Here is a 27482-nt window from a genome sequence, read left to right on the forward strand (position 1 = left end):
CCCACTATGCCACTTTAGCCATAGTGCACATGGAACTGTGATTGTATACTTTCTTATGTAGCAGGTTTTCCACCTGCACAAGATAAGCATTACTGGCACTGCCTTCCGTAGTGCCATCCAGCTGCGCCAACTATGTGGGTGCATGCGTCGGTGCTTGAGTACACCCATGAACAAAATAGGAACAGACAAATTAGAACCCCTGAGCTTCCCTCCCCCATGACTTTCTTTTTGTCACGTAGTCACACCTTTGCGGGGTTGGTGAGGGGCTGGGGCCACTGGGGGGGGGGGGGGGGGGGGGGCTGTCCCCTTTTACGCATAAAGAGCCCATATCTTTACCCATCTTTATCCGGGAGCAGACTACATGGCTTCGGCGTGCGGTTAGGGTTAGAGACAGGGTTATTATAAGAAGTATTCACCTGTAATGTCTGCTTGTGGCCATGCAGCTTATGCATACTGGACTTTGTATATTTGATTTGACTGTGCCTTCCGGTTATTTGACTTGTTCTGTGTTCCTTTCTTCTCTGTTCTCTTTTTTCCCCCGACTGTAACTCTTGCTGTAACTGCAATGTTGAAAACTTGCAAAAATCACTGTACCCACCTAATCGTGTGATGTGACAATAAAGGATTCGGATTATGAATATGCGACAAAGGTGACTTTCAAAATTCAGAAAGAATCAAGAGATGTATTTGTCATGCTCACTAGACCTACAGTATGCGTGTGAAATGTTGGTGTTATGCTCTGACAGTGTGTAGACTGTGCTAGCAGCCAAATAATACAAATGTTTACTATTTACTATAAAAGTGTGTGGTGCTGACTGGAACTGACTGACTCTGAACTTGCGTTGGTGTGGTGTCAAGGGCAAATGTAATCCTAAACTTATACACATTTGCTCACAACTGATGAACAACAAGGTGAAGAGATTTGGTGTAGAGGGAAAAGGGAGGGGTCCAAGAATAGACAGACCTGGCTCAACTAAGTATATATGGGTAGGGTTTAAGTTGTTAGACATTATGCATTATCGCCTGTTTCATCTCTTGTCAGATTCAGCATATTAAAGTATGCTTTCGTGTTTTGTAAGCACTGAGAAGCAGTGAGAACCATAGGTGATCAGGGTGCTTGCATGACCCTCGCTATAGTGCAGTGGAGGTGGGGTCCAGGGACTCCCAGGGGTGTCCGGGGTGGTCCCCGTCCCCATTACATGCAGCAAAATGTGTTTGGTCAAATGTAGTCAAAAATAGCTGATCTACAAGCCCCACAAGGTGTTGCATCAATTTTGGAAAAATCTTCAAAGATCTTGACAAAATGTTGAATCATTTTTTTAACACTGAACAACAACACAAGTATTCTCTTGTGTTCTGGCCTTCTGGGGGGTCCCTGGCCTGGCATCTCAAAATGTTTGAGAAACAACGTACCGCACCGCGTGTTCAGAGGGAGGAGAACCCTGAGCAGAACCCATATCGTTAGTAGTGTGTGCGTGTGTGTGATAGGGCGCGCGCGCACGCGGAGAGAACCCGAACCCAGCGTTCTACGACTAGATTCTGCTCAGCCTCGGAAGCGTCGTGAAGAGGTTTGTTTATGCAGCACTACTTTCTGTGTGTTCATCCGAGAATGTTTTCTACCAACTGTGAGAGCGGGGCCGGGGCGCGACTGCTGCTTTCCGAGGAAGACACTCGTTCTTCTCGCCTAAAATACGGGAACAATAAAGTCGTTTTCACCCCGATGCCTTGAAGTATCGATCCGGATCTGAGCAACAAACGAACAACAAACAAGGCCGAGAATCGATCCGTGGGTGCCGATCGGGGATCTATTTCCCGTAGAAGGCGGTGCTGCGGCTTTCTCTCTCGCTCGCCTCTTCTGCTGCTCGCCGCCATCTTGGATTTTAATGTTAATTTCTGAGATAAAAATGTGTTTCCTGTGATATTTTCGGGGTTTAAGGGGACGTTTCGTGACAAATGTGGACTCTTTTGTGTTTTCTGAGAACGAAGCGTTGTTTGGCCGCCGCGTGGTCCCGTTGTGGCGTCGAGAGGAGACAGTGCAGTGAGTATTTATTGTGTTTATTTGTTTTGTTTGTGTTGTGTCGAGCCCTAAACATTTTTAAACAACGCCTCAAAATACCACTCCAGTGTGCTGATAAAAAAACACCACACGCTGCTCCGACGCCAACGAGTCCTTCACACAGAAACACGTTAAAAATGCATGGCTGATAAATGCATCGTAGCGCCATAGTTGTTTGAGGATAGATCAATTATCCCGATTTGCTTTTATCGCTCAAATAGCCAGTTAGCATGCCGAAAATAGCCGATCTGCAAGCTCACGATGCGTCGCGGACGCGACCCTCTGTGGGCTTGTAGATTGGCAGTTTTGTCGAGCCCGAATAGCACTGCCTGTTAGCCAGCGCGTTAGCCTGTTAGCTTTCTTCCCCGAACATAGCCGATCTACAAGCTCACGGTGCGTCGCGTGCGTGACGCGCGGTGAGCTTGTAGATTGGCTATTTTCGAGCCAATAGCCCTGTTAGCATGTTAGCTTTCTCCTTCCCCATCACAGCGTTAAGGCAGCTATGATGGTCGAAGCTAACATGCTATTTATTAGAGACCTATTTTTATATTTAAAACACGCAATATAGTATTATTATTCGTTTTATATGTATATATTATTACCCTGTCGGTTGCTGTTGAAGTGAATGTGGAGGTTTAGGCGTTAGCATCTTGCTAGCAGGTCAATGTTTAATCCCAATAATCGTGTGTACGGTATATTAAATATACCTGTAACAACTTGAGATTTCAATTAAATGGTTAAGATTGTTTGTTGTTGAGAAATCCTGAAATTTGTTTTTGTTCGGCGTAATGTGTTGTTGACGGCACGGTGTTGGAACCAAGCTAGTAGCTTCGTGCCAAGTTATAATTGTTATAAGTTATTGTTATTATAAGTTGTATTTTATTATCGTTATTGTGAATTGTAGTTGCTAATCAGCCAAAGTATCGCCTGGCATATAATGAGAGGTATTTTCAACTCGGGGGCGAAAAAGTGGCGTATTTTCTCCAGAAGAAAATTACGTATTTCCAAATGAGAGAGGAAAAAGTAATCGGGGCAGTTTACTTGTAAAATTCATTTCATTTTTTTGGGTCGGTGTGTTAAATGGCGTGTTTGTTCCAAAGTACAAGTAGTTGTCATGATGATGCTTCAGTGACGTTCTAAGCCTTCGCAGCACGTTGTTAGCTCGTATATGTGTTGATGATCTTTATGACAAGAAGAGACACTGTGTCGAGGTGAAGCCTGTTTAATGCTGCCTTCAGAGTCTCACCGACACCGGTGACAAAGCGTGTCGGCCACTCATCTGAAGTCTGAACTAAAAAACCTCGCCTTTCTGTTTACTGTGCGGTGCTTATATCCGGTCGTACTCCATCCGGTGATGTACACACACAGGCCGTTTCCGTATCCGCTCTGTAACATGACTGCAAAACAAATTAATCCTAGCCTACTCTGTCTGAAGTTCAGAGTACAGCATTAGTCTGAACATAATAATAATCTCTCAAACCAGACTCGCTTCTTCCACAATCTTAGAATGCCACAGTCTGTCTGTAATTTCACCCACTTAGAAGTTGACCTGTCACCTGCTCTTCGTAAGTTTAGACCGAAAGGGTATTTGAGTAATTCGACCACTACGACTGTAGACAGTCGTGTTTTGAATTTCCTATTTATGATAAAATAACAAACTTGGGTTTTCATTTAAGTTTCTGAGTTATTAGGCTGTTAGTTGGCGGAAGAGCATTTGAAAGATTTTGTGAGCAACACATCTGTCTTGAGAGACTAAATCTGAACACAGCATTAGTTTGGCTCATCTGGGGAAGTTTAACTGGGGTGTGGGTGCATTGCATGCATGGATGGATGGATGGAGAGAGAGAGAAGAGCACAGTTGTTGGCAAACCCTGAGGCCAACACGAGAGCCAGCTGCTCTTATCAGTGTTTTTTTTGGCAACACATTTTGATTTTAGTTTTAGTCATAGTCTCTTGAATAGTTTTCATTTCACCTGGAATGTTTTAGTTTTAGTCGACTAAATATCATAAGATTTTAGTCGACTAAATCTACAGTTGATTTAGTCGAACAAAATGTATTTTGGTGGGCCTTGATGTCGTCGTAATGACTGGGTTTTTTTCACTCATCTACAAGCCCACAACGCGTCGCAGCGCAACGTGTTGTGCGCTTGTAGATTGTCTATTTTCAGCATGCAACTAATTGTAAAATGACTTATACTGGATCTCTTGTCTACTAGTCACTTCCTAACATTTTAGGAAGGGACAGTATATTTAGTCTTCATAGCTTAGTTTTCATTTCGTTTCCATTTAGTTTTCGTCAGTGAAGGTAGTCGACAAACATTTTTCGGCTTGGTTTTAGTCGACAAAAACAACACTGGCTCTTCTTATCAGCATTTTGGCGTGGCCTTTCTTTCAGGCTTCCTCCTGCAGAATGTCACATGTCAATGCATATAATTACATTGTAAATGTAACACGTTTTGTGTGGTGAAGAATCACCTGGCGGCATTCTTGCCAATGTACAAACATAAGTTACATAACCTGTGGTGCAGTTATAATGAACTTAGCAAATGAACAGGCTTCAGTTTGCTATTTAGTTGTTTTGGGGGTATTTGTTACTTGTTGTATGTCGTATACTTTGGAGCTCAGGCAAGATTCTGAATGCACCTGTAAACGTGCAAAGATGGACAAGTGCAAGGATTTTAATGTGACCTATGATGTGACGTCTCTACCTTTCATGCTGTGTTGAGGGATTTCAAAATCCATGCACAGATTTATTTGGGCTAATTGATTCGAGGAATGTAAGCCTAATCATAATGGCTTTGTTGGTCCTACATTGAGTCACACACAGTATTCACTGTGTCTTTTAAAAACATTGTTGTAATAATAAGAATATTTTGAATCTTTCTGTATTTTGTGTCCTTGTACTGTAGTCGGGTGTCGTTTCCTTGTATCCGTTGTAGAGGACCCATGTGCCTAATTAATTATAAAAGTTAAATTATAACGGTAGACATGAAGTATGCTCCATAAATCAATTAACCAATGATCATTAGGCATGGATGATGGCACACGTCGATATGATCAAGCTTGACAGCCAAACGCATAATTGCATGTTGCCACTAAGTGGTGCTACAAGACTAGTGCAATGGTCAGTGCAGGCCTTTTGTTGGTTTTCTTTGTCAGAACTATCCAGGGCATAAAATGAACGATGCCAACTAATTCAAGGTGTTGCACCTTCACTGGTGCATTTAATCAACCATTAGTTTGGGTGACTGTTGTTCAATAACTATATATATATAGTTATTGAACAACAGTCACCCAAACTAATGGTTGATTAAATGCACCATTGGTTTTAAATTATTTATCCAGGTTATGAAGGTCTTGGGTTTTGAAGAACGCTCCTCCTCAAACCTCTACTGCATTCATTGATTCTTGGATATTGTATTGCATATGCCCATTCACAAACCTATTAATTAACATAATTCGTAATGATATTTTTGTGTCTTCTGTTAAATCATCATTGCAATGTTTAATTCAGTTTACCCTGCTGTAGTATAGTATAGCAGATGGGTGTTGAGCATTCTTCACAGAGCTATCGCCACCAGAGGGCAGCATAGCTTAAAAAGTCAAATCAGTCACAAAGTGTGTATGTGTGTGTGTGTGTGTGTGATATGTATCTGCATTATTATATTGTTGTTGGCACTAGGCCTGGCATGTAACAAGATTTCCAAGCTGGCTGTATTTTGTGACGCATTTTGTGTCCACAGTCCACACTAAGATAAGTGGTCACGTCCACACTAAGATAAGTGGTCGGTCACATTATCAGTTTCACAGTAACAGCCCTGGTGTGATTTAAGCGGCTGCAGTGGATTGAATGGGCGACACGTTTCCTACCGTTCTGCTGGAAGAAAAAACAACCACAGATGATATATTCCATTTCCATTGGCTGCCGTCTTGGTCCACTCCAAACCAGCACCCCCATTAACATGGTGGCTCAGGGGTAGAATGGCCGGATGGGAACCGCAAGGTTGCCAGTTCGAACCCAGGCTCCCCCAGAGTTAGTGTTAAAGTGTCCTTGAGCAAGACACTGAACCCCTAATTGCTCCCGATGAGCAGGTTGGTGCCTTGTATGGTTTCTTCCGCCATCGGTGTATGAATGTTTGCGTGAATGGGTGAATGTAATGCACCTGTGTCTAAATGCAACATTTATTTAACTCTGACAAGTTGTTATTCTGTCCCTCATACAATTCTCCAAACAGCCTCTGAAATGAGTTGTGTATTGAATTGTTTGAAGTACAGAACGTCGGATGTTACGGTACGGCTCATTACTAAATGTTAAAGTTAAATTATTATTTTTTGTATTTTTTTGATGAGCAATAGTACCAAAAAGAAAATTATAAAAACAAATCTTAATACAGTGAAATACCATGGTATACAGTACTGATACTATACCTTACTGTAAAACCTCATACCGTTACATCATTACATGTCTAGTAGTTGGCAGTGGCACAGTCTTGTGGAACGTGCCATACCAACATTTCGCTGCTTGTATGAGTGAGTAACAAACCAAACCCTTCTTGATTCTATTTTTTCTACTTCCTCCACACAGGTTTCAAATCCTAGACCCGCGTCCCCCCCGTCTTCCCCACCCAGGCACGTTCCTTCAACTCGGAGGCTAAATGCAACTGGACCAGGGGGCTTGTGGTTATGAAGTGGCTGGGCGAATCCAAGAACATGGTATTGAATGGCAGACGACATGGAAGCAGGTTTTCCAGTGAGCAGCCAGTGAGCCAGAGCCAGACCCGCTCTCAGCACGCACAGCGGACGTCGCTGCGCCCCGGCAAGAGCCACCCCAGCAACAGGAGATGTAGTCGCAGTGAGTGAGAAGGATGTTTCAATGCTTCTAAACTAGTGGTTCCCAAACTTTTTTGTGTCAAGGACCCCCAAATCAACATTTATTAGGCCACGGACCCCCCATTTGAAAACATATGCCAGTGACCCCGATAAGGGAGGATCTTTACGGCTCTTGCAGTGATTCCGAAACATATTAATTTCATGCACCCCCCCCCAGTTTCACACGCATTATGCTACGGACCCCCGATTTAATGGCATTTCTATCTCTGAGACTCCAATTTATATTGTAAAACCACTGTTAATTTAACTCTGAGTGTACAAATGGAACCAAATGGTGGCTCAAATGCAGAATAAATAATGGGCCTTGATATGAAAAGGGTTGAAAACCACTGTTCTAAACTGTAAAACAGTATGTCCTAAGTATGTATAATCCATTTGCAAGCTAATATTCATCTCCACCAGGCCTGGGGAATATAATCGTATCGATATGGTGATATGAGACTGGTGTATTTTATTATTATTATTATTATTATTGTTCTCTCAGGGTTTGCTACGGCCAGCCTGGAGGCAGAGAGGCGCTATGTGCCGTCTTCAGGTAAACGCAGTTTCCACCTCCGCTCCATAGCCAAAATTAAACCATTCCTCTCCACTCCTAGCCTGGGCACCATTCCATTTCGGGTTCATGAACCGGTCGGGAGCAGATGATATTGCTACGTCATGTTGTAGTATTGTTTTGTAGTCAGCAATCTTCCGGAACTTCCTATTCCCTCAAACCGATTTTTCTCAATAAAAGCTACAGGCTACAAGAGCTTTTATTGTTATTCTTCCGGTTTGAGGGAAAAGGAAGTTCCGCTTGGTTCCTGCCTGATGACTACAAAACAATACTACAACATGACGTAGCGATATCATCCGCTCCCGACCGGATCATACGGCACTTTTGAAACAGAGACCAGGCTTTCCTCCGAGGTGGAAAGCCTGGCGAGGCGAGGTTACTCCACTCACAACTTAGAAACCGTCATTCAGGCCCTCATAACATCCCGTTTAGATTGACTGCAATTCCCTTTTCATTGGTATCAGTCAGTCAGCCCTAAACCGTCTCCAATTAGTCCAAAATTCAGCAGCCAGGCTCCTAACCAGCACCAAGAGGAGAGACCACATCACCCCCGTCCTGGCTTCCCTCCACTGGTTACCAGTGAAATTCAGAATTCATTTTAAGTCTCTCTTATTTGTTTATGAAGCTCTGCATGGCCTAGCCCCTGCCTACACCACAGACCTGGTAAAATACCCCCCCCACCACTAGGCACCTCAGATCCACGGACCTTGAGCTTCTAGATGTCCCGACAACAAAGTAGAGGCTTAGAGGCGACCGTGCCTTCTCGGTTGCAGCCCCTAGGCTGTGGAACACCATCCATCAGAACCTCCCCCTCCATTGACGTTTTTAAATCCACACTTAAAACCCTGTTTTACTCCCAAGCATTTGATTGCCCGTGACTTTGTTCTTGTTTTTAAACCAGTATATAATTTGATTATTATGATAACCTTAGTTTGCTTATAATTGTGCTTTTATTGTCTATAATTTTCTTTTTTGCTGTGTTCTCACTATATGTCGTGTTGATGAAATGTCTGTACAGCACTTTGGTAATAATAAATAAAGGTGATTTGATTTGATTTGATTTCAGGTATGACCGCCAAAGAGCTGTGTGAGAATGATGACCTCACCACCAGCCTCATCCTGGATCCATATCTGGGCTTTCAGACTCACAAGATGAACACCAGGTTAGTGGACTCGCCCATATAGCATTATATGGTTTCAATTATCCCTCCTATGACCATGGCAATTAGCCCTTCGATTTTATTTGGAGAAATCCCGTCATTTAACATGCAAGTCTATGGGGGAGAAGGACAGCTTGACCTGTCTCCTCTCTGCTAACTTGCCTATTGGACAAGGACGGGTTGGGGAGGAACTTAGCGAAGCGCTAATTGACAAAAAAATATAACAAAAAAATTAAAATAAAAGCACCTTAAATATTTTATTTCTTTCATAAATAGAGAATCTTTCACTCAATGAAGCAACAAGTTCATTGCGAATCTTTCACTCAATAGGGACTGCTCCTGTCGCAAGTTGATGATGTCATATGCCCATGTGTGGTCCAGCCCTATGGAATGCACATGCTAATAACAAATATCAAAAATATTGCTTTGATGCTCATATTAACTTTAGAAAGTATTACGTTTTGAGAACCAGTGCACTATAGACATGATCAATATATATAATATATATAATATAAATGTGCAGCATTTTTTTTCTGCATTCATAACAGAACAGTGACTACAGGTTGCAATGAATTTAATTTCGACGTTTTGTCGTTGCAGATTTCGACCCATCAAGGGAAGGAATGAGGAACTGAAGGACATCATTGAGCGCTTCAAGAAACACGACAACTTGGACAAGGCCTTCAGAGCGTTGACCTCAGGAGACTGGTCTCGACACCATTTTCTCCACAAGACGAAAGCCCAGGAGAAGCTCTTCAAACAACATGTTAGATATCATCATCACTATGAAAATGAGAGATGGTTCTTGGCTGTTGTTTTCAGAATCTCCAATACAAGTTTGAATCTAATCTTTATATTTATTTGCACAGGTGTTCGTCTATCTTCGAATGTTTGCCACAGACAGCGGGTTTGAAATTCTCCCTTGTAATCGCTATTCGTCGGAGCAAAATGGAGCTAAAATTGTGGCAACAAAAGAGTGGTGAGAAATCCTTATAAATCTCTGATTTGTTTTTATTTCACTTTCAGCCCTTGACCCCACCTTCAACTTCTCTCTACACACCAAGGTCTTACCCCACCTCCATGTCCCCACTACACCTCCAGGTGTTATTACCCCACTTTAACCCATTCAGAACGGGAACCCCTTTTGGTGTTTTAAGCATTATGTTATACTTTAGCTATTGAAAAAAAGCCGATCTACAAGCTCATAGCGCAGCACCGAGTGCCGCGCTACGAGCTTGTAGATCTGCTATTTTTTAATGACAATAACACCTCCAAGACTTACACTATCTTCATGTCAACCTTCATGGTTCCATTCAAACTGTCACTTTCTAACCTCACCTTTCTGTCAAGCAAAAAAAAAAAAAACTAAAATATACAATATGTGAATATGAAGATGTTTTGATGCAGGGTTAATGTGCTTACTGTATGATTATACTTTCACATACACTTCACTTAATTATTTTTTCTCCCCGACGGATTGCAGGAAGAGAAATGATAAGATTGAGTACTTGGTGGGATGCATTGCAGAACTGTCAGAGAGTGAGGAAAACATGTTGCTTCGCCACGGGGAGAATGACTTCAGTGTCATGTATTCCACTCGCAAGAACTGTGCTCAGCTATGGTTGGGGCCCGCCGCCTTCATCAATCATGGTATCTGTTTTTGTAGTCCGTAGTGGATAGTTTACATGACATCATGAATAACTGATAAACGCGAGTGAAGTCTTAATTAATAAATATGGATTTTAACCACTTAAACTCTATATATATATATACTTCATTAACCCGGGGTGCCACTACACTCTCAAAAATCTCTTTGACGAAAATAGCCCGATCTGCTAGCTCACAATGCGTCTAAACACACGGCGTGTTTAGACGCATTGTGAGCGAGCTAGCATTGTGAGCTACCAGGCAAATCAGGTATTTCTGCCATTATGACATGCAAGAATAGGGACGCTAAGGGTTCAAGTGGTTAAATTTGAATTTGAACTCATTCCCACACATAGTGTGTCCCTGGTTTGTGATGTTTTTACTTACAAGATCTGTCCTCATTTTATTTTCAGACTGCCGGCCAAATTGCAAGGTAGGAGCTTTAAAAAAACATCATCCTTTTGTTGGTAGCATGGCAAGTTACCGCTTGATTGTAATGTAAGTGTTTTTTCTTTTCTTTCAGTTCGTATCGACAGGACGAGACACGGCATGTGTCAAGGTTTTGAGGGACATTGAACCAGGAGAGGAAATTTCCTGTTACTATGGAGATGGTTTCTTTGGAGAAAGCAATGAATTTTGTGAATGCTATACATGCGAACGGTAGGTGCTACACTTTTGTTCATGTTTTAAATCATTATGTGTAATCAGAAGAGCCCATCAACAGAGCCCATTTTATAAATGCACCATTTAAACAGTATAATACACGCACTATTGTGTGTGTGTGTGTGTGTGTGTGTGTGTGTGTGTGTGTGTGTGTGTGTGTGTGTGTGTGTGTGTGTGTGTGTGTGTGTGTGTGTGTGTGTGTGTGTGTGTGTGTGTGTGTGTGTGTGTGTGTGTGTGTGTGTGTGTGTGTGTGTGTGTGTGTGTGTGTGTGTGTGTGTGTGTGTAGTGATAAATGGCACTAAAAGTGGTTAATCATCATCCTTTGTTTTAGAATGTAGTTCAAACTCTCATGACAGTGTTCAACTTGTGACATGCAAGAAATATATTTATATTTGGTTCCATTTGTACTCCAGAGTCATGGGAGTCACTGAAATTAAACGAGTATGAGAACCACTGGACTACCCCCCACCCTCCCCCAAGTGGCTGTTTGAGGCCGAATAAGCTTGATGTAACATAACATCAGTGTTGTTAAATCTACAATTTTATTTAGTTGACTAAAATGTAATTTGGGGGGCCTTGATGTCGTCGTAATGGCTGATTTTACTTGTAGATCTGCAATTTTCAGCATGCACCCAAGTGTAAAATGACTTTTTACTGGATCTCTTGTCCACTAGTTTCTTCCTAACATTTTAGTCTAGTTTTTATTTGTTGACAAAATTGTCAGTATATTTAGTCTTGGTTTAAGTCACCATAGCTTAGTTTTCATTCAGTTTCCATTTAGCTTTCGTTGGTGAAAAAGAAATAGTCGTACATTTTCGTCTTTGCATTAGTCGACGAAATCAACACCGCATAACTTTTATTTATTTTTTATTTTTTTTACAGTCGAGGAACTGGCGCTTTCAAATCTAAAGCTGGGTTGCCAGTGGAGGTGCCGGTCATCAACAGCAAATACGGGTTGCGGGAGACGGACAAGCGTCTGAACAGGCTGAAGAAGCTCGGAGAAGGGAGCAGGAGCTCGGACAGTCACTCTGTCGGCTCCCACACCGACGGAGACTCTCAGGAAATGCCAAAAACACATCCATGTAAGAACTCTCATTATCCCATTCTGGACGGGAAAACCCCTCTTGAGTGTTTTAAGCATTATGTTATACTTTAGCTATTGAAAAATGGCAGATCTACAAGCTCATAGCGCGGCACCGAGTGCTGCGCTACAAGCTTCTATTAAAAATCTGCTATTTTTGAAAAATCGTGAAAATGTGGGGAACAAAGTCGTTTAATATATATTCTTTCAGAGCGAACACTTTTAACTCAAATCTTTGCTTCTGGGGGGGGGGGGGGGGGGGGGGCTGGAACAACATATTTTCAGAGGGGGGAGGGGGGGCCGCAACCAAATACAGATAATTCTGGGGGTCCTTGACATGAAAAAGGTTGAGCAACACTGACAAACAGGTTTTTCAGAAAACTGTTAGGATTTAGAAGCCTTTTATTTTTTTAGAATCGGCCTCAGGTCTAAATGGGTTATACTACAGACCCTAACATGCACACCATTCTTATAAATGTGCAATAATATACGCCAACGATATTTTATATCGTAGTCTATTAGATTGTTCCATGCAGCTTACGTTTCTAATCTTTCCTTGTTGGTCGGCTGACTGATTGAAAACGTATGCCCTATAATAAACAATGGTTTTCTTTTCCTTTGTAGCTGTAAGGAAAAGAACTTCTCCTGGCATGAAGTTCAGCAAAACCAGGACTCAAACCAGACAGACTCTTTCAAGAGCTCTTAATTCTACCTCACCTTCTAAACAAGGTCACACAAACAATAACAGGGTACCAAAGAGACTCAAATCCGAATCCAAGCCTTCAGTCCAGTTGCGTAGTCGCAGGAGAGGGGCAGAGGCCAAGGCGTTGGAAACAAAGGGGACGCAGACGCTGTGTAAAGGTCTCGTCATCAAGAAGGAAAAAGATCCACAGGGAACGACACAGCAGACTCTGGGCCAGCGGGGCTGCCTGACCCGCCACGCCGCCAAGGAGAATAACAATCCACCAGGAGCACCGGGCTGCGAGGGGAGCCAGTCTTGCACTTACAGAACTCGCAGGTCCACTCGGACCCTCGTAAAAGCCCAAGAATCTGCAGGCGGAGTTAAGCTGGAGCCTAGTGCTTTGGATGGCTTGAGTCCAGTCCCTGGCGGGGTGGTCATTAAAACTGAGCCGGCTGACATGGAGGAATATCTCCACCACGGGTTAGGGCTGGAGCAGACGGGACTAGAGGCTAGCTACGGGAGACAAGGATCCTGCACCAGGCGCAAGCGTGTGTCACGGATCAGGCCCGAGAGGACGGTTAAATGCGAAGACACATACGGTGAGTCATTTGTGCCGGTAACGCCGACCGCTCACGCCGGCAACTTCTCCGACTGTAGTAACATGCTCCTGGGCTTCAGTGACCGGCACCACCGGGACTACAAGGGGATTGCGAATGGCAGCAAGAGCCTCCGCAGGGACAAGGGCAGCAAGAGCACCTGCCGGTCACAAGACAAGGGGAAGAAGAAGCGCCGAATCACCCGCTACGACGCACAGCTGATCGTGGAGAACAGCACCGGCATCCCTAAGCTGACGCTCCGCCGGCGGAGGGACAGCAGCAGTAGCAAGAACGACCCCAGTGAAACCATCGGCTCCTCGAGTGTGTCATCGGCCTCCGTGGCCACCCCGACGTCCACCTCCTCGAACAAGATCAGCATCAAGTTCAGCAAGGACCACGACAAGGACAAGGGCAGCTCGTACGTTGCCAAGCTGAACAATGGCTATTCCCCCGTGAGCCACAACAACAGCAACAGCGGCTCCACCAAGCTAAAGATCCAACTGAAGAGAGAGGACGACGCTCGGAGAATAGCCCAGGCAAAGTCGGAACAGCAGATCTCCTACAACGGAGACTCGGGGGGTCATCAGAGTATGGAGTCCAGGAACGGCGCCCATCGGACCCAAGGCGCCCTGGCGGAGTCGACGTCGGAAGAGGACAACGATGAAGAGGACGACGAGGAGGACGAGGATGACGACGAGGACGAGGATGACGAGGACGACTACTTTGACAATGAGTTTGAAGACGATTTCATTCCACTCCCACCGGCCAAGCGCCTCCGACTCATAGTGGGCAAAGACTCCATAGACATCGATATCTCCTCCAGGAGGAGAGAGGATCAGTCGCTGAGGCTCAATGCATAAAGGACATGCAGAACACCGGTGTCTGCTCCCTCTAATTGCCTCCTTTGGCTGCGGGTGCTCGGCTATATAGTCAAGAACTTGTAACGACAACAAAAGAAAAAAAACACAGAATTGGTGGAAATGGCAGCACGCCAGGAATAAAGTAAAAAAATGCGGCTTATATTTCAGTCTCACATTTTTATTGTGTACTAAATCAGACTAAGCACTTTTTTCTGCATTGTGCCTTTGTCAGAGCAACGTCAAAACATGATGGTTGTCAGAGAAACGTCAAAACATGATGGCTTATTCAAAAAGATACACGGCTACCTATATATATATATATATATATATATATATATATATATATATATATATATATATATATATATATATATATATATATATATATATATATATATATATATATGTACTGTGTCACCAACACTTAAGAGTACTCCTACCTAATGTTTCTTGTGTATAACTGATTGCATCACTACTTGTGAAGGCTATTCTTACTTGATTCCCATTAATTATTTTTCATAAAGTTCACAAAGATTTTGGAAAGAAAGAAAAGGTACACACATGTTTTGATGTAGCTCTGATGGAGGCACAGTACTGAAACCCGCCCGATGTAGTCCACAATACAAATCTGAAATGAGACAAGTCTTACATTTTTTATTTTAATTTTGAGTGCCTACTAGTTTCACTTATTTATCTTTTTTTGTTTTGTTTTTTGGTTACAAGCTTCGATGCATAAGCTCTGGAGGTTATCACTCCTACTGTACAATGTAAATATAGATAACGACGACTCACTAATCAACTGTTGTTGATGTAAAACAAGTACAGTAATTTAAAGACAAATGTGGCTGAAAATCTAAAAAATGAACATTATTACATTTAAAGGAGCTGTTAACCTAAAACAAATCTCTGTTCACTTAAGTTGTGTTCTCCTTCATCAGCTTCCTAGCATCATTTGAGTTCCTACTAATGCAGATGACTTCACGTTGCATGGGCACAATGACTTTGCTCATCCAGTCTATTTGTTAGGTGACTGATTAAGGAAGTTGTTGGGTATGTTTCATATTTTCATTTGTCTTTTATTACTCTGGTAGAACCATGTCAAGTAAAAAAAAAAAGTAAGAGAATTTGTTTTTCTTTAACTGTTCCTTTAAGCGAATGCACTTGTTATATTCATAATGGACATGGATATTGTAGAAAGTGTACAGTATGGTGACTATCCCCTCTGTCTCATAGGCAGATTTTTTTTTATTGAGCTTTTTTTTTGTTTGTTTTTGTCTCATAGCTTGTAATTTGTGTGGCAAACCCATACATGATGTATGGAATGGTTGGTCCAGAAGCATCCTGGCATGCGGCAGTTTTAGTCTGAAATCTGGTGCCATATTCTCATTATCCAGTGGTTTCCTCGCGAAGCAACGCTGGAGTTCCAGTGGCTCAGTGATCAGAGTGCTTTCTGTGCAAGTTTGAATGTGTTTGACAATGACACTAAATCTGAAAGACAATGTGCTAATTATGAATTGAGTCCCCCTGTACCATCACGGAAGGGCATTGAAAAGAATCCATATTAAGTTGAGATTGATCATTGAATTACAACTAATGCATGTAATGACAGTTGTAATGGAACAGTTGTAGGTGAATAAACTCCAGTTGCTCATTCACTGTAAGCAAATCGGATTCTTCCTGTTTGAATTTCATCATGTTAAAAACAGTACGATATAGTGGAGAGATGACGCTGTACAACGGACCAATTTTCTTGGGTTATTGGAGTTTTGAAACCACTGCATAATGTTTACCTGGTACAAATGATTGTTCAAACCTCTTAACCCTAATCATTCTGATTTGGTAGCTCAAAATCAATACTCCATAGCCTTTTGTTTTGTTTAAATCTGTTTTTGAATTCATAAAAGTAATGTACAGAAAGACTGTTCCATTGTCCCCCCCCCCCCCCCCCCCCCCCCCCCCTCCCAAATCTGTGGTTTATTTTCTTTCCAATGACTCGTTTATATAGATCACATTTTATGAATTAAGTTGGCCTCCATTGACTGGAGTTATTGGGCCGGGGTCATTTATTCATTAAAATGTACCATATAGATAATTGGGATGTTCTCTTTTCGCTTTACTGCATCTGTGGTGCTACTTCACGTTGTCGCCCTCAAATACCAGGCTTCCCGTTTCAAATCAGACCTCTAGTCTAGGCCAGTGGTTCCCAAACGGTGTGGGATGTTTTTTGACAACTACACATTCCGATATGTAGTAAAAAAATAAATGTAATTTGCTCTATATATATATATATATATATATATATATATATATATATATTTGCCACTAATTTTGCTATACAGAGGCAAATGATAGTGGCCTGGTAAAACACCCCCGTCGCGGAATTCACTTTGAATTCCACGACCGGGATGATCTACCTCTACCAGGACAAAATTATGCCCTAAAAAATATTTCAAACTGGGTATGTCATTCTATGCAAGTTTCAATTTTATTTATAATTCCACAAATTTTCAAGAATAGCATCTACTCGCTCAAAGCGGCACTACGTGCAGTGAGCTTATAGATCACTATTTTCAGGTGTGCCTTGAGATTTTGACTTGCCCATTGGTGTGTGTTGGGTACAGAAAGTCTGAAAACCACTGCACTAGATCCATCAATGGTGGCAGAATTTAACCTTTTAATAGGCATTAATCTAATTTATTTTAATTTAATTTGCCACATGTGAAAAATGGTTTATCCTCCAAATAGCTGTAAAAAGCTGTGGTCATATATATAATACAAACTGGAATATGATCAAATTAAGTGAAGAGTGAAAACGTTGCGCTAGCTTTTTTGTTTTGTCCCCTTCTTAATGTAGACAAGTGTTTCCAACAGCCATCCTCCTCAGTCCTTTCTGTATATTATTTTATTCTATTATTTCTGTAGTGTGCAAGTCATGAACTGCCGTGTAGATCAAGGGATCAACAGATGATTGTCAAACCCACTTTTCCTTTTCATTATGTACTGTTCATATCACCAGCAGCTGAACCTTTCCATTCTGTTCCAGGTGTTGCGTCTGTCTGTGTGCTCTTTGTTCAATAGACCGCTGTCCACATTTCCAATTGATGACTTTAAAAAAAACAAATGTGAATAGTTTGCGGACCTTTTAGAGTGTTGCGTGGGTAGTGGGAAATATGTAAAGAGAATTAAAAATGGGCAGTGCTTATATTGTCCAGTATGTAAATCATGTGAACACATCTTGTACTTATTTAACAGTTTTGAATACTTGAAAACTATATAAAGTTTCTTTGTGACTCTTGTTTTCTGTGCCCTATTTTGAGGTGTATTGGACATGGGAGTAGACCCAAAATATCTAAAATATTTTTCTTGAGACAGTAAAAAATAAAAGAAAATTACAAAAATACTGTCAGTTTCAATACCTCTGTTAAGTTGAACTGAATCATACTTTGAATTACTGATTTAAGAGGATGCAATGGTGATACTTCCGGTGAATTGTCCATTTCATTTTTGAATGACCAAATTACCATATCGACATTTTCATATTTGATTGGAATAGATGTGATATTGGACAATTGCATATATGGCCCAGGCCAATGTCATAATACAGTAGCCTATTCAGACATTCACGAAAATGTGTAGAGACATCTAATTTAAAGAATTTGACAGCTGCTTGTAATATAGGGGTGTGTGTGTGCATGCGTGCGTGTGTGTGCACAGTGCACGTGCACATGTTTCCTTGTTTTTCCATCAAGTGCCGAAACGGTAAACTCCTTCCAGAGGTCTCGGCAGGCAGAACTGTTTCTCCATCTAAGCGAGGCATTGAGTTTCCAATCATTCAAGGGAAATTGTAAATAGGTTCAAATTCTCCTGCTGGCAATGAACAGACTGGAAGGAGGGACATGTATATTATAATAAATCTATGGACAGAGGAACTGTTCTGCAGGAATGTTACTAATGCTAGTGGAATTACAGAGCAGATACTGTTAAATGGGATCACGGTTACAATTCCATTGTCAGATTGATAAACACTGATTAAGAGCTCACTTCTTTATGTCCCGGAACATGGCAGTCAGCGATGAAAGTGGAAAAGACTTTTGTAAAGCCAGCAAATAAAGTACCACATAGGCTACTGATAATAAATAACGCTAGTATGAGGCTTGGATCTGGTTTACAATGAGTGAGGGTTGTGTTTCTTTGAATGCTTTAATATGCCCTAGTTTATTGTATTTTATTTCTTTTCTTTTTCAGTATAAAACCACATGAACTATCTAACCCAGTGCTATCCGAGCCAAAACATAAAAAACTAGAAAAAGTGCCCTTCTGGGCACAGGTCTCCACCAGGAGGATAGGACTGTGTGAGATGTTTGGCAAAATGTTTAGGATTAATATAAACATGTTTTTGAGGCATTTTGTTCCAAAAATGTGTTTTGCAAAAATCAACCTGTTGGTGGCGCTATAACAGGCCAATGTGAAAAGGGTGGGATATATTCCTCAGCCTAGTAAGAAAATGTGTGAAAGATTTCACGTAAATTGCATGCTGCGTTCATGATTTGAGGCTTTTGTTCAAAACGGGGCAATCTTGCAAACTGTGAAAGCTAATTATAGCCAATTAGGATGGAATATGAAATATTGGACAGATCCGACTTGAGCACATGACCATAGAGATAGTGTGTAACGATTTGTGAGATTTTTGGACAGAATCTGGAGGAGTAATATCAAAAAATGTGTTTTACAAAAGTCGGCCTCCTGGTGGCGCTATAAAAGGCAGATGCGGAAAATGCAGGTCAACGGTTTGTCCTTGGCCTCTAGGGAGTGTGCATGCAACGTTTCACGCAGATCGGTGCAGTTTTAGGTAAAACATGTGAAAAGCTGCCTCATGGTGGCGCTATAACAGGCCGTTCTGGAAAATGTGGGGCAGAGGTTCATCGTTGGCATCCAGGGAGCGTGTGTGCAAAGTTTGGCATCGACCGGGTTAACGGTGCCGGAGATTAGCTGGTAACGGACGGACGGAAGGACACACACACGGACGGACACACGGACGGACACACGGACGGAGTGCAAAACATACTCTCTCCCCATGCCTTCGGCCTGGTGGAGACAAGCACACGGACGGAGTGCAAAACCTACTCTCTCCCCATGCCTTCGGCCTGGTGGAGACAATAATGTTCTTTAATGTATTCAACAGTTCACTGGAAACTGTACATTTGGAATATCACAAAAATGGAGTAAGGAAAAATATTGTGTCTTATCTCTACATGAGATGGTGTTGAGTGTGAACTACTTTTTTTTTTAAGAGGACTAAATGTGCCACTCCAGACCAGGTCCATATGTCTTGGGCAAAGAGACGAGTGTAAAGCAGTGGTTTTCAACCCTTTTCACATCAAGGACCATTATTTATTCGGAATTTGAGCCACGGACCATCATTTGATGAGATTTAACCTCACAGATCCAAGACAGAATATTTTGTTGTTGTTGGATAACATTTTGTCCACAATTCCATGCTGTATTGATGTTGGTACCATTAGGAGAGATAACAGGCAAACACTGGACAAAATAACAATTCTTATTATATAATTGTATAGACTGAAATCAAATGGACCCGCATGGGGTACTCTCAAAAGTTAAAGATCTATAAGGGTCCAAATCCAATCCATTACCAACTCTCCCATCATTTAGCTGGGGACCACCTGGAACCCTCTCAAGGACCACAGGTGGTCCCCGGACCACTGGTTGAAAACCACTGGTGTAAAGTGGGGGTAAAAAGTGCAGACCAAGATCAGAGCCGACCTTCTTGGTCAACTAAGTATTAGTTTACTAAGTATAGAGGATTTAGGTCACAAAGGGCCTGCAGTGAGTTGATTGTGTCATTCTTGGTGGCCCTAGCGGGTGCTCTCCAACTCTCCCAACGAAGCAGTGGGATCGTCTGTCAAACGGAGGCGTTTTAAAAAGAAGCCTGCATTGTTCAGGGTCTGAACCTTTAAACCATGACATAGGAGATTACACCATTCCATTGTAAAGACGTTGGCCACAGTCTGTGTGATCATATCTCAACCCTTAATGCCACATTGAAGTCTCAAAGAATAAAGACGTTTATGGCGTGAATAAGGCCCATGTAGACTGTGTGACATTATACTAGACTGTGACCATGTTCTGTAGGGGCCATTGTACGATAAAACCAAGCATGGTGGTGGTACTGACCCTGACCTCACTACTGCGGCACCATACAACAGGTCAATCAATAGGCTACTGAATGCTGCTACGCACAAGACCTGGGTGGTGGTGTCACCGGACTGCAGCGTGTGTGCATCATAGTGACATGTGGGACACACTAACATGTAGGACACAGTATGTAGAACAAGAATCATATGCTGTGTTATGTATTTGTTCCACTTTTACAGTGTTTATTACTGCAACATTTTTATGTGGTTATACTTTATATTGCTATATTTTTTTTAATAGGGGTGCACGATTATGAAATTATGACCGATCTCCGATTATTTGCAGGGTCATATCTGCCGATACCGATTCTGACATTATACAGAGGACCACAATGCAAACTAGCCTAGGCCCTATGTTGTAGCGACTACTTCTTCCCATCGAATCAAAATAGAAGTAGTCACTGACCAAGCTGCAGTGACACTGTCAATCAGCAAAACATTAGGTCATAATGGCTCTTACACCCTATACAGTATAATAGCCTATACTCTTTTCCAAGTGTCTGTTTTCAGTATGTAGATAAAGAAAAGTTTATTTTTACTTAAGATTACTTAAGATTTTACATCAGATTATTTTGAGACCGTTCCGATACTGATATGGTACTTTTATGGCCGATATGGCCAGTTCCGATTATGCTACCGATTAATCGTGCATCTCTACTTTTTAATTTGTCTTTGTCGACGAGCCAAAGCCAAATAGATTTGCTTCTGAGCCTCTGCCTGAAGACCATGACTCTCTAATATCTCCCCCCCCCAGCCAGGGGGAATTCTCTCTTAGGCCATGTGGGAAACCCGCGCGTTCGAAACACGGAGAGACATGTTGATTGTTGCATATTCTTGCACATATAGGCTACAGTATAAGAAGCAATTGGCACAAATTATTACAGCCAGACCCTGATTATTGTGTGATGGATGGTAGACATTATGTTCCACACGGAAGTCTGAGATCAGTGCTAATAGTTCAGATCAGTGGTTTTCACCCAGTGGTCCTTGAAGAGGTTCCTTAAGGCGGTCCCCAGCTATAAATGATGGAGAGTTGGTAGCCAAATGGACCATTATTAGATCTTGATCATTATCTTGATCATTATTACGCTCTCACGAGTTAAATAATTGTTACAAATCCGCATTACTTCATTTACAAGATGTCTAGACAATTAGAGAATGTAGAAGAATTGTTCATTTGATCAACGTTTGCCTGTTATCTCTCCTAATGCCACCAACATCATTAAAGCATGGAAATGTGGACAAAATCTTATCCAACGACAACAAGATATTCTTTAGTTTTGGAGGGGCTAATTGTCATCAAATGATGGTCCGTGGCTCATGAAAAGGGTTGAAAACCACTGGTTTAGATTAATTAAGCAGGGGTTCAGTGTCAGCCTTTTTTCATCATTCCAAATATAGTCACAGTACTGTATATTTTATTCAATATTACTTATTGAACAGTTATTATATTATCAGCAGACTCTGCAGACAATTAAGGGGCGTAGTTCTTACATGGTATTCATTAACATAGCATCCCTGTGATGCTTATCATATATTCCTTATGAAATAAGTAGCCCAATGCTAATCTACAATGTAACATGATGTAATGTGTGTATATATTTGTGTCTTTAAATGTTTTGATGAATTGAAAATGGAGGACCCTGATGCAAACAGGTCTTAGTGCTTATTCTGGTTTTATCCTCTTAGCCGTTTTTGTATTTACCTGTACCTTCCTTAATTGGCATGTCACTGTGCCCATTCTGCAATCTGCTAATACCATTTTCAATCAATCAATCAATCAATCAATCAATCAATTATACAAACAAACAAACCCACAGTAAAATCCTCAGTCAAATATCTCCTTCTCGGACCCACAGCACATTTGTTTTATATAATTATCTACCCACACAGTATAATCTACCCATTTATAACTCTGACTGTACAAATGGAAACCATTAGTACAGTGGTTCCCAAAATGGGGTCCGGGGACCCCCAGGGGTCCTTGAGGGAGTTCCAAATGGACCCTTATGGGTCTGTAACTCTGAGTGTGTACAAATGGGTACATTTGCTTCCATTTGTACACTCTCAGAGTTAAATTAACATTGATTTTATATAGCCTAAAGACATAATGCCATTAAATGGGGGTCCGTAGAATAATGCATGTCTAACTGGGGGTCCTTGAAATTAAACAGGTTGAGAATCACTGCTAGAGCCATACAAATCTTTTCTTTATGAGGGGTGGTTCCTTTTTTTCAAATGGGGGTCTGCGGGGCTAATTAATTAGTGTCAATTTGGGGGTCCTTGGCATGAAAAAGTTTGGGAACCACAACCAGACAGTGGGTTAAAGGAGGACACAGTACTGACTGAGTGGACTTACTTTGCTGGTTAATGATTCCCATATCTGCCACGGTGTGGCGCTAATTCCCCCATGATGACATGATGCTGTGCCTCATGGTGGATCTCATCCCCACTAGTCACACAGAGGATCAGTTTAGTTGAGTTCAGGTCTTTGTTGCTGCAGGTCAGACTGAGACTTTACTCAGACGCTCCGGATCATTGGATTGGAGTCCACACTACACAACACAACACAACCCCCTTGCAGGCTTGTTGTTGCAACCCAACTTTTCTTTCTCCGCACATTTTGACGTCCAAACCAAACCAAACGTAAGTATTCTGGCTGATTTTAATTCCAACTGATTCTGCTCATTATTTAATAACGCCTCAACCACCACCAGCCACACGTTCGTTTCGTTCTGCATATACACTCGTGAAGTTGTTTCTTGGAACAAAACATTGAAAACAAGTGCTTGTTTTTTTTGTTCTGTCTTGTGCGCGAGAACTTTACTTTAACTTTTTTAACGTTTTATAAATAGCTTTGACTCGGCAGTGACAGTCTGCGGTTGATGAGCGACTAAATACGCGATGATTAGTATCTGTATTTCCTTTATCAATGTTTGGTAAATTCACTTCTGGGCTGTTTTTAAGACGCTGGTGGTGATGTGGCGTGGCGTGTGTGTGTGTCTCAATGATTAGGACAGTGGTTCCCCGACTTTTTCATGTCAAGGACCCCCAAATTGCCACTAACAATTAGCCCGCGGACCCCCATTTGAAAATATATGCCAGGGACCCCCCATAAGAGAAGATTTATACGGCAGCAGTGATTCTTAACCTTAAATTCAAGGACCACCAATTTGATATATGTAATATTCTACGGACCCCCCATTTAATGCCATTTCTCTATCTCTGGGAGTGGGACCCCACATTTATATTGTAAAATCAATGTTAATTTAACTCAAATGGAGATCAAATAGTGTACAAATGGAACCAAATAGTTTGTTCCATTTGTACACTCAGAGTTACAGACCCATAAGGGTCCATTTGGTTCCTCATTTAGCTGGGGACCCCCTGGAACTCCCCCAAGGACCCCTGGGGGTCCCCCTGGGGGTCCCCGGACCCCACTTTGGGAACCACTGGATTAGGAGGTGATAAACGACACACACTTGAGACGACATGATGGCAAATAAAACATAGGCCTACATTATTATACTATTAACATTAAACTGCTGCTCATAATAATTAGTTATATTGTTATTGTTTATGTCCGAACATACAAACTATTGGTGTAGTAGTCTTTCTGTCTGTCCCATTGTTTTCATTTCATTCAATGCAGTGGTTTCTTCTCAAACATGTTCATATCAAGGACTGATTGATCCCCAGCTAAATGATAGTTTGGAACCAAATGGACCCTTATGGATCTGTGACTCTGAGAGTGTACAAATGGAACCAAATTGACCCTTATGGGTCTGTGACTCTGAGAGTGGTCACTCTCAGAGTCCCTTATGGGTCTGTGACTGAGAGTGGTCACTCTCAGAGTCACAGACCCATAAGGGTCCATTTGGTTCCATTTGTACACTCTCAGAGTCACAGACCCATAAGGGGGTCATTTACCACTTTCAGAGTTAAATTAACATTGATTTTACATGCCATTAAATGGGGGTCCGTAGCCTAATACATGTCAAACTGGGGGTCCTTGAAATTAAATGGGTTGAGAGTCACTGCTAGAGCCGTAAAAATCTTATGAGGGTCCCTGGCATATCTTTTCAAATGGGGGTCCATGGGCGAATTACTGTCAATTTTGGGGTCCTTGACATGAAAAAGTTTGGGATTGGACTCTACAACTTCAAGACAGACACACACACACACACACACACACACACACACACACACACAGACACACAGAGAGAGAGAGAGCTGCGGGCAGCTTGCCTTCAACCTACCTCATCATCATATCACAACAAACCTACTTGGATAGATACACATTTATATTTAGGCAGCTCTTCCATATGAGTATAGATCGTGATGGCCTTTTTAAAAGCCCCATGACCTGACCTGCTGTCATGTTTGTGACCGACCCGGCGCTAATGATATGTATGTGGGTCAGTGTGTGTTGCGTTGGTCACCAGCGAGGACAGATCATATCAGCCCTGAAGGGCAGTGGTTCCCAAAGTGGGGTCCTTGAGGGAGTTCCAGGGGGTCCCCAGCTAAATGATAGCTTGGAACCAAATGGACCCTTATGGGTCTGTAACTCTGAGAGTGTACAAATGGGTCCCTTTGGTTCCATTTGTACACTCTCAGAGTTAAATTAACATTGTTTTTACAATATAAATTGGGGGTCCCAGAGATAGAAATGCCATTAAATGGGGGTTCGTTCGTAGACTATAAATGCATGTCAAACTGGGGTAGCCTGGCTAATAAGCCAGACTCAAATCACACTGTCGTGTGGTATTTGAGTCTGGAGATGCTGTGTATGGATCTTGTTTCCCGGGGGGCGGGTTCAAACATTTTCCCTTTGACGCAATCTCTGCTAGAGCCGTAAAAATCTTCTCTTATGGGGGCGACTGGCATATCTTTTCAAATGGGGGTCGATGGGCTAATTAGTGTCAATTTGGGGGTCCTTGACATGAAAAGGTTTGGGAACCACTGCGTTAGGGCTGATATTATCATTACCAGATCAGATGGAATTAGTACCTATTTATTTATTTATTTTATTTTATCACCACAATGTGAAAATTCAGACCCGTCAGTGTACTGTACTGTACTGTACTGTACTGTACTGTACTGTACAAGCCCTCCTCCCTGGCCTGTGTGTGTCTGTGTGTTAGGGCCGATTCATACTCCTATTTTACCGCTGTTTCGGCGCTGTAGTGCCGAAATGATTTCGGCTTGTCAGAAATTTTCAGTAGCACCGAAGAGCCGACTTTAGGACGGTACCCGCCCCCCCGAACCTCAAATGACGTCACATTGTAGGCTCTACAGAGCCGAACCGACTTTTATTCGGCTCTAAAATAGGAGTATGAATCGCGCCTTAGGCTGTGCAACAGTGACACTTGGTGAACTAACGCTATTTCCGTGCTCGGACACAGCCAGGGACAGACCCAGGGACCCAGCCACAAACATAGCTGTCTATAGTAAAAAATACCTTGTGTTGTTACTTACAAGTAAAATTTAGCCCAGACTTCAAAAATGTACTTGAGTATTAGTAAAAGTACAAAAGTATTGGCATCAAAATATACTACCAGAAGTAAAAGTACTCCATTTATGCAGAATGTCCCATTTCACGGGTTACAAATGTATACAAATCTTTTGAAAATAGCCGATCTGCAAGCTAGTCTACAGACCTCCATTTAATGGCATTTCTCTATCTCCGGGACCCCAATTTATATAGTAAAATCAATGTTACAGACCCATAAGGGTCCATTTGGTTCCAAACTATAATTTAGCTGAGGACCCCCTGGAACTCCCTCTGTAGATAGCTCTGTAGCCAATTGAAATGGGACTCAACTGAAGTGGTTAATGTGTTTTTGTATTTTTTAAGATTTGTTTTTGTCTTTTCTGCAAATAATTGTAGTGGAGTAAAAAGTACAATATTTGCCTCCTCCTCTGAGATGTAGTGGAGTAGAAGTAAAAGTATTGGGAAGATTGGGAGTTAAAAACTCCTGGAAAAGTACAGTATTGAGTAAAAGCATTTAGTTACTTTAGTTTACACCAACTTGGTCGCACACATGAGTTGCGTCTCCCCCGAGGAGAGCATCCTGTGTGTCAGGAGTGGACTAGCGGGTCTCTCTCTCTCTCTCTCTCTCTCTCGCTCTCTCTCTCTCTCTCTCTCTCTACACTCTTTTAGGTGGATCTTTTCTTGTAAATCTTTTCAGCATGGTTGGCTTTCCTTCAAACTGCAGGGCTCTCTGGCTGACCTAAATCACCTTTCCATACGCGGGGGGGGGGGGGGGGGGAAGAGTGTTCCTCTGTTGAATGAACAGCTGCTGGTGGTTATAGCTTTCTGCTCTGCTTTCAGAGTTCCTAGACGGACACACAGACAGACACACGGAATATTTATGTTACACCGTTTGGTTGTGAAATAGGTATTTCATCTTCACAGGTTGCCTCATATGGTTCTGGTGTTAAGTTAACCCATTAAAACCACAAGGTTGATTCTACAAATCATCTCTTGTCGTCGGGTTGGACGTTACACCGTAATGTCCAAAACACATATGTTACTTTTCAGTAGGGATGTCCCGTTTTATTTTTGCTCCCGATCCGATTCCGATCATTTGATTTTGAGACATACCGATCTTTCCCGTACCTCGTACGTACAGAGACTTGGTGCATTTTCTGAGTGGTGCAAACCACTCCAACAACTGGCTTTGTTAGTACCCGTGTGTGTGTGTTTGTGTACCTGTCCCTCAAAAGAATGAGCATGGTTACTATGGTCACTGACATTACGTCAGACCACAGCTGATCAGGCTATATAAGACCTTGCACCACTCAGTTCACACGGGTGTGATTTCTTTATAGATAGAGTAGAGAGGTGCCCGTGGGGCCTCTGCGGCGGTGCCCATTGGGCACTGGCCAACTTGGAATGATGCAAGTTGGAAATGAATGCCCCACCCAGATATTATGTCTGTGTCCCTTTTATGCCCGACGTCAATATGAGGTCAGATTTCTGTATGCGTCTCTCTGTGTCTCTTTATTCCTATATATGGAGTTCTGTGTCAGCCATGCCCAAATATGGAGTGTTGGTATGTCAGAACAGGCCAGCT

General features: G+C 42.2%; 2 protein-coding genes across 5 annotated transcripts in view; both read left to right on the forward strand.

Annotated features, from left to right (window-relative positions):
* The first annotated feature begins 1413 nt into the window (after positions 1-1413).
* On the forward strand, positions 1414-17484 carry kmt5b (lysine methyltransferase 5B). 4 transcript variants are annotated; one of them, XM_079497747.1, is made up of 11 exons: positions 1414-1568; positions 6642-6908; positions 7422-7481; positions 8566-8662; positions 9260-9425; positions 9529-9638; positions 10143-10309; positions 10720-10739; positions 10830-10966; positions 11852-12051; positions 12675-17484. In XM_079497747.1, the coding sequence occupies exons 2-11, from the start codon at positions 6740-6742 to the stop codon at positions 14186-14188; spliced, it is 2640 nt and encodes an 879-aa protein (XP_079353873.1). In that variant the 5' UTR covers positions 1414-1568; positions 6642-6739; the 3' UTR covers positions 14189-17484. The 4 variants fall into 4 exon arrangements, with proteins under 4 accessions (XP_079353873.1, XP_079353872.1, XP_079353874.1 ...); XM_079497746.1 differs by lacking the exon at positions 1414-1568 and adding an exon at positions 1587-2038; XM_079497748.1 differs by lacking the exon at positions 1414-1568 and adding an exon at positions 1587-2038 and having other exon boundaries at positions 7431-7481.
* Positions 17485-22805: 5321 nt separating this feature from the next.
* LOC306920069 (CD82 antigen-like) overlaps positions 22806-27482 on the forward strand; it is a 57228-nt gene continuing 52551 nt past the window's right edge. The window contains exon 1 of the mRNA XM_079496685.1: positions 22806-23049. The gene's annotated coding sequence lies outside the window, so the exon portion shown is untranslated. The remainder of the gene's footprint in view (positions 23050-27482) is intronic.

Source organism: Electrona antarctica (assembly GCF_951216825.1).
Source record: "Electrona antarctica genome assembly, chromosome: 3".
NCBI classification, from domain to species: domain Eukaryota; kingdom Metazoa; phylum Chordata; class Actinopteri; order Myctophiformes; family Myctophidae; genus Electrona; species Electrona antarctica.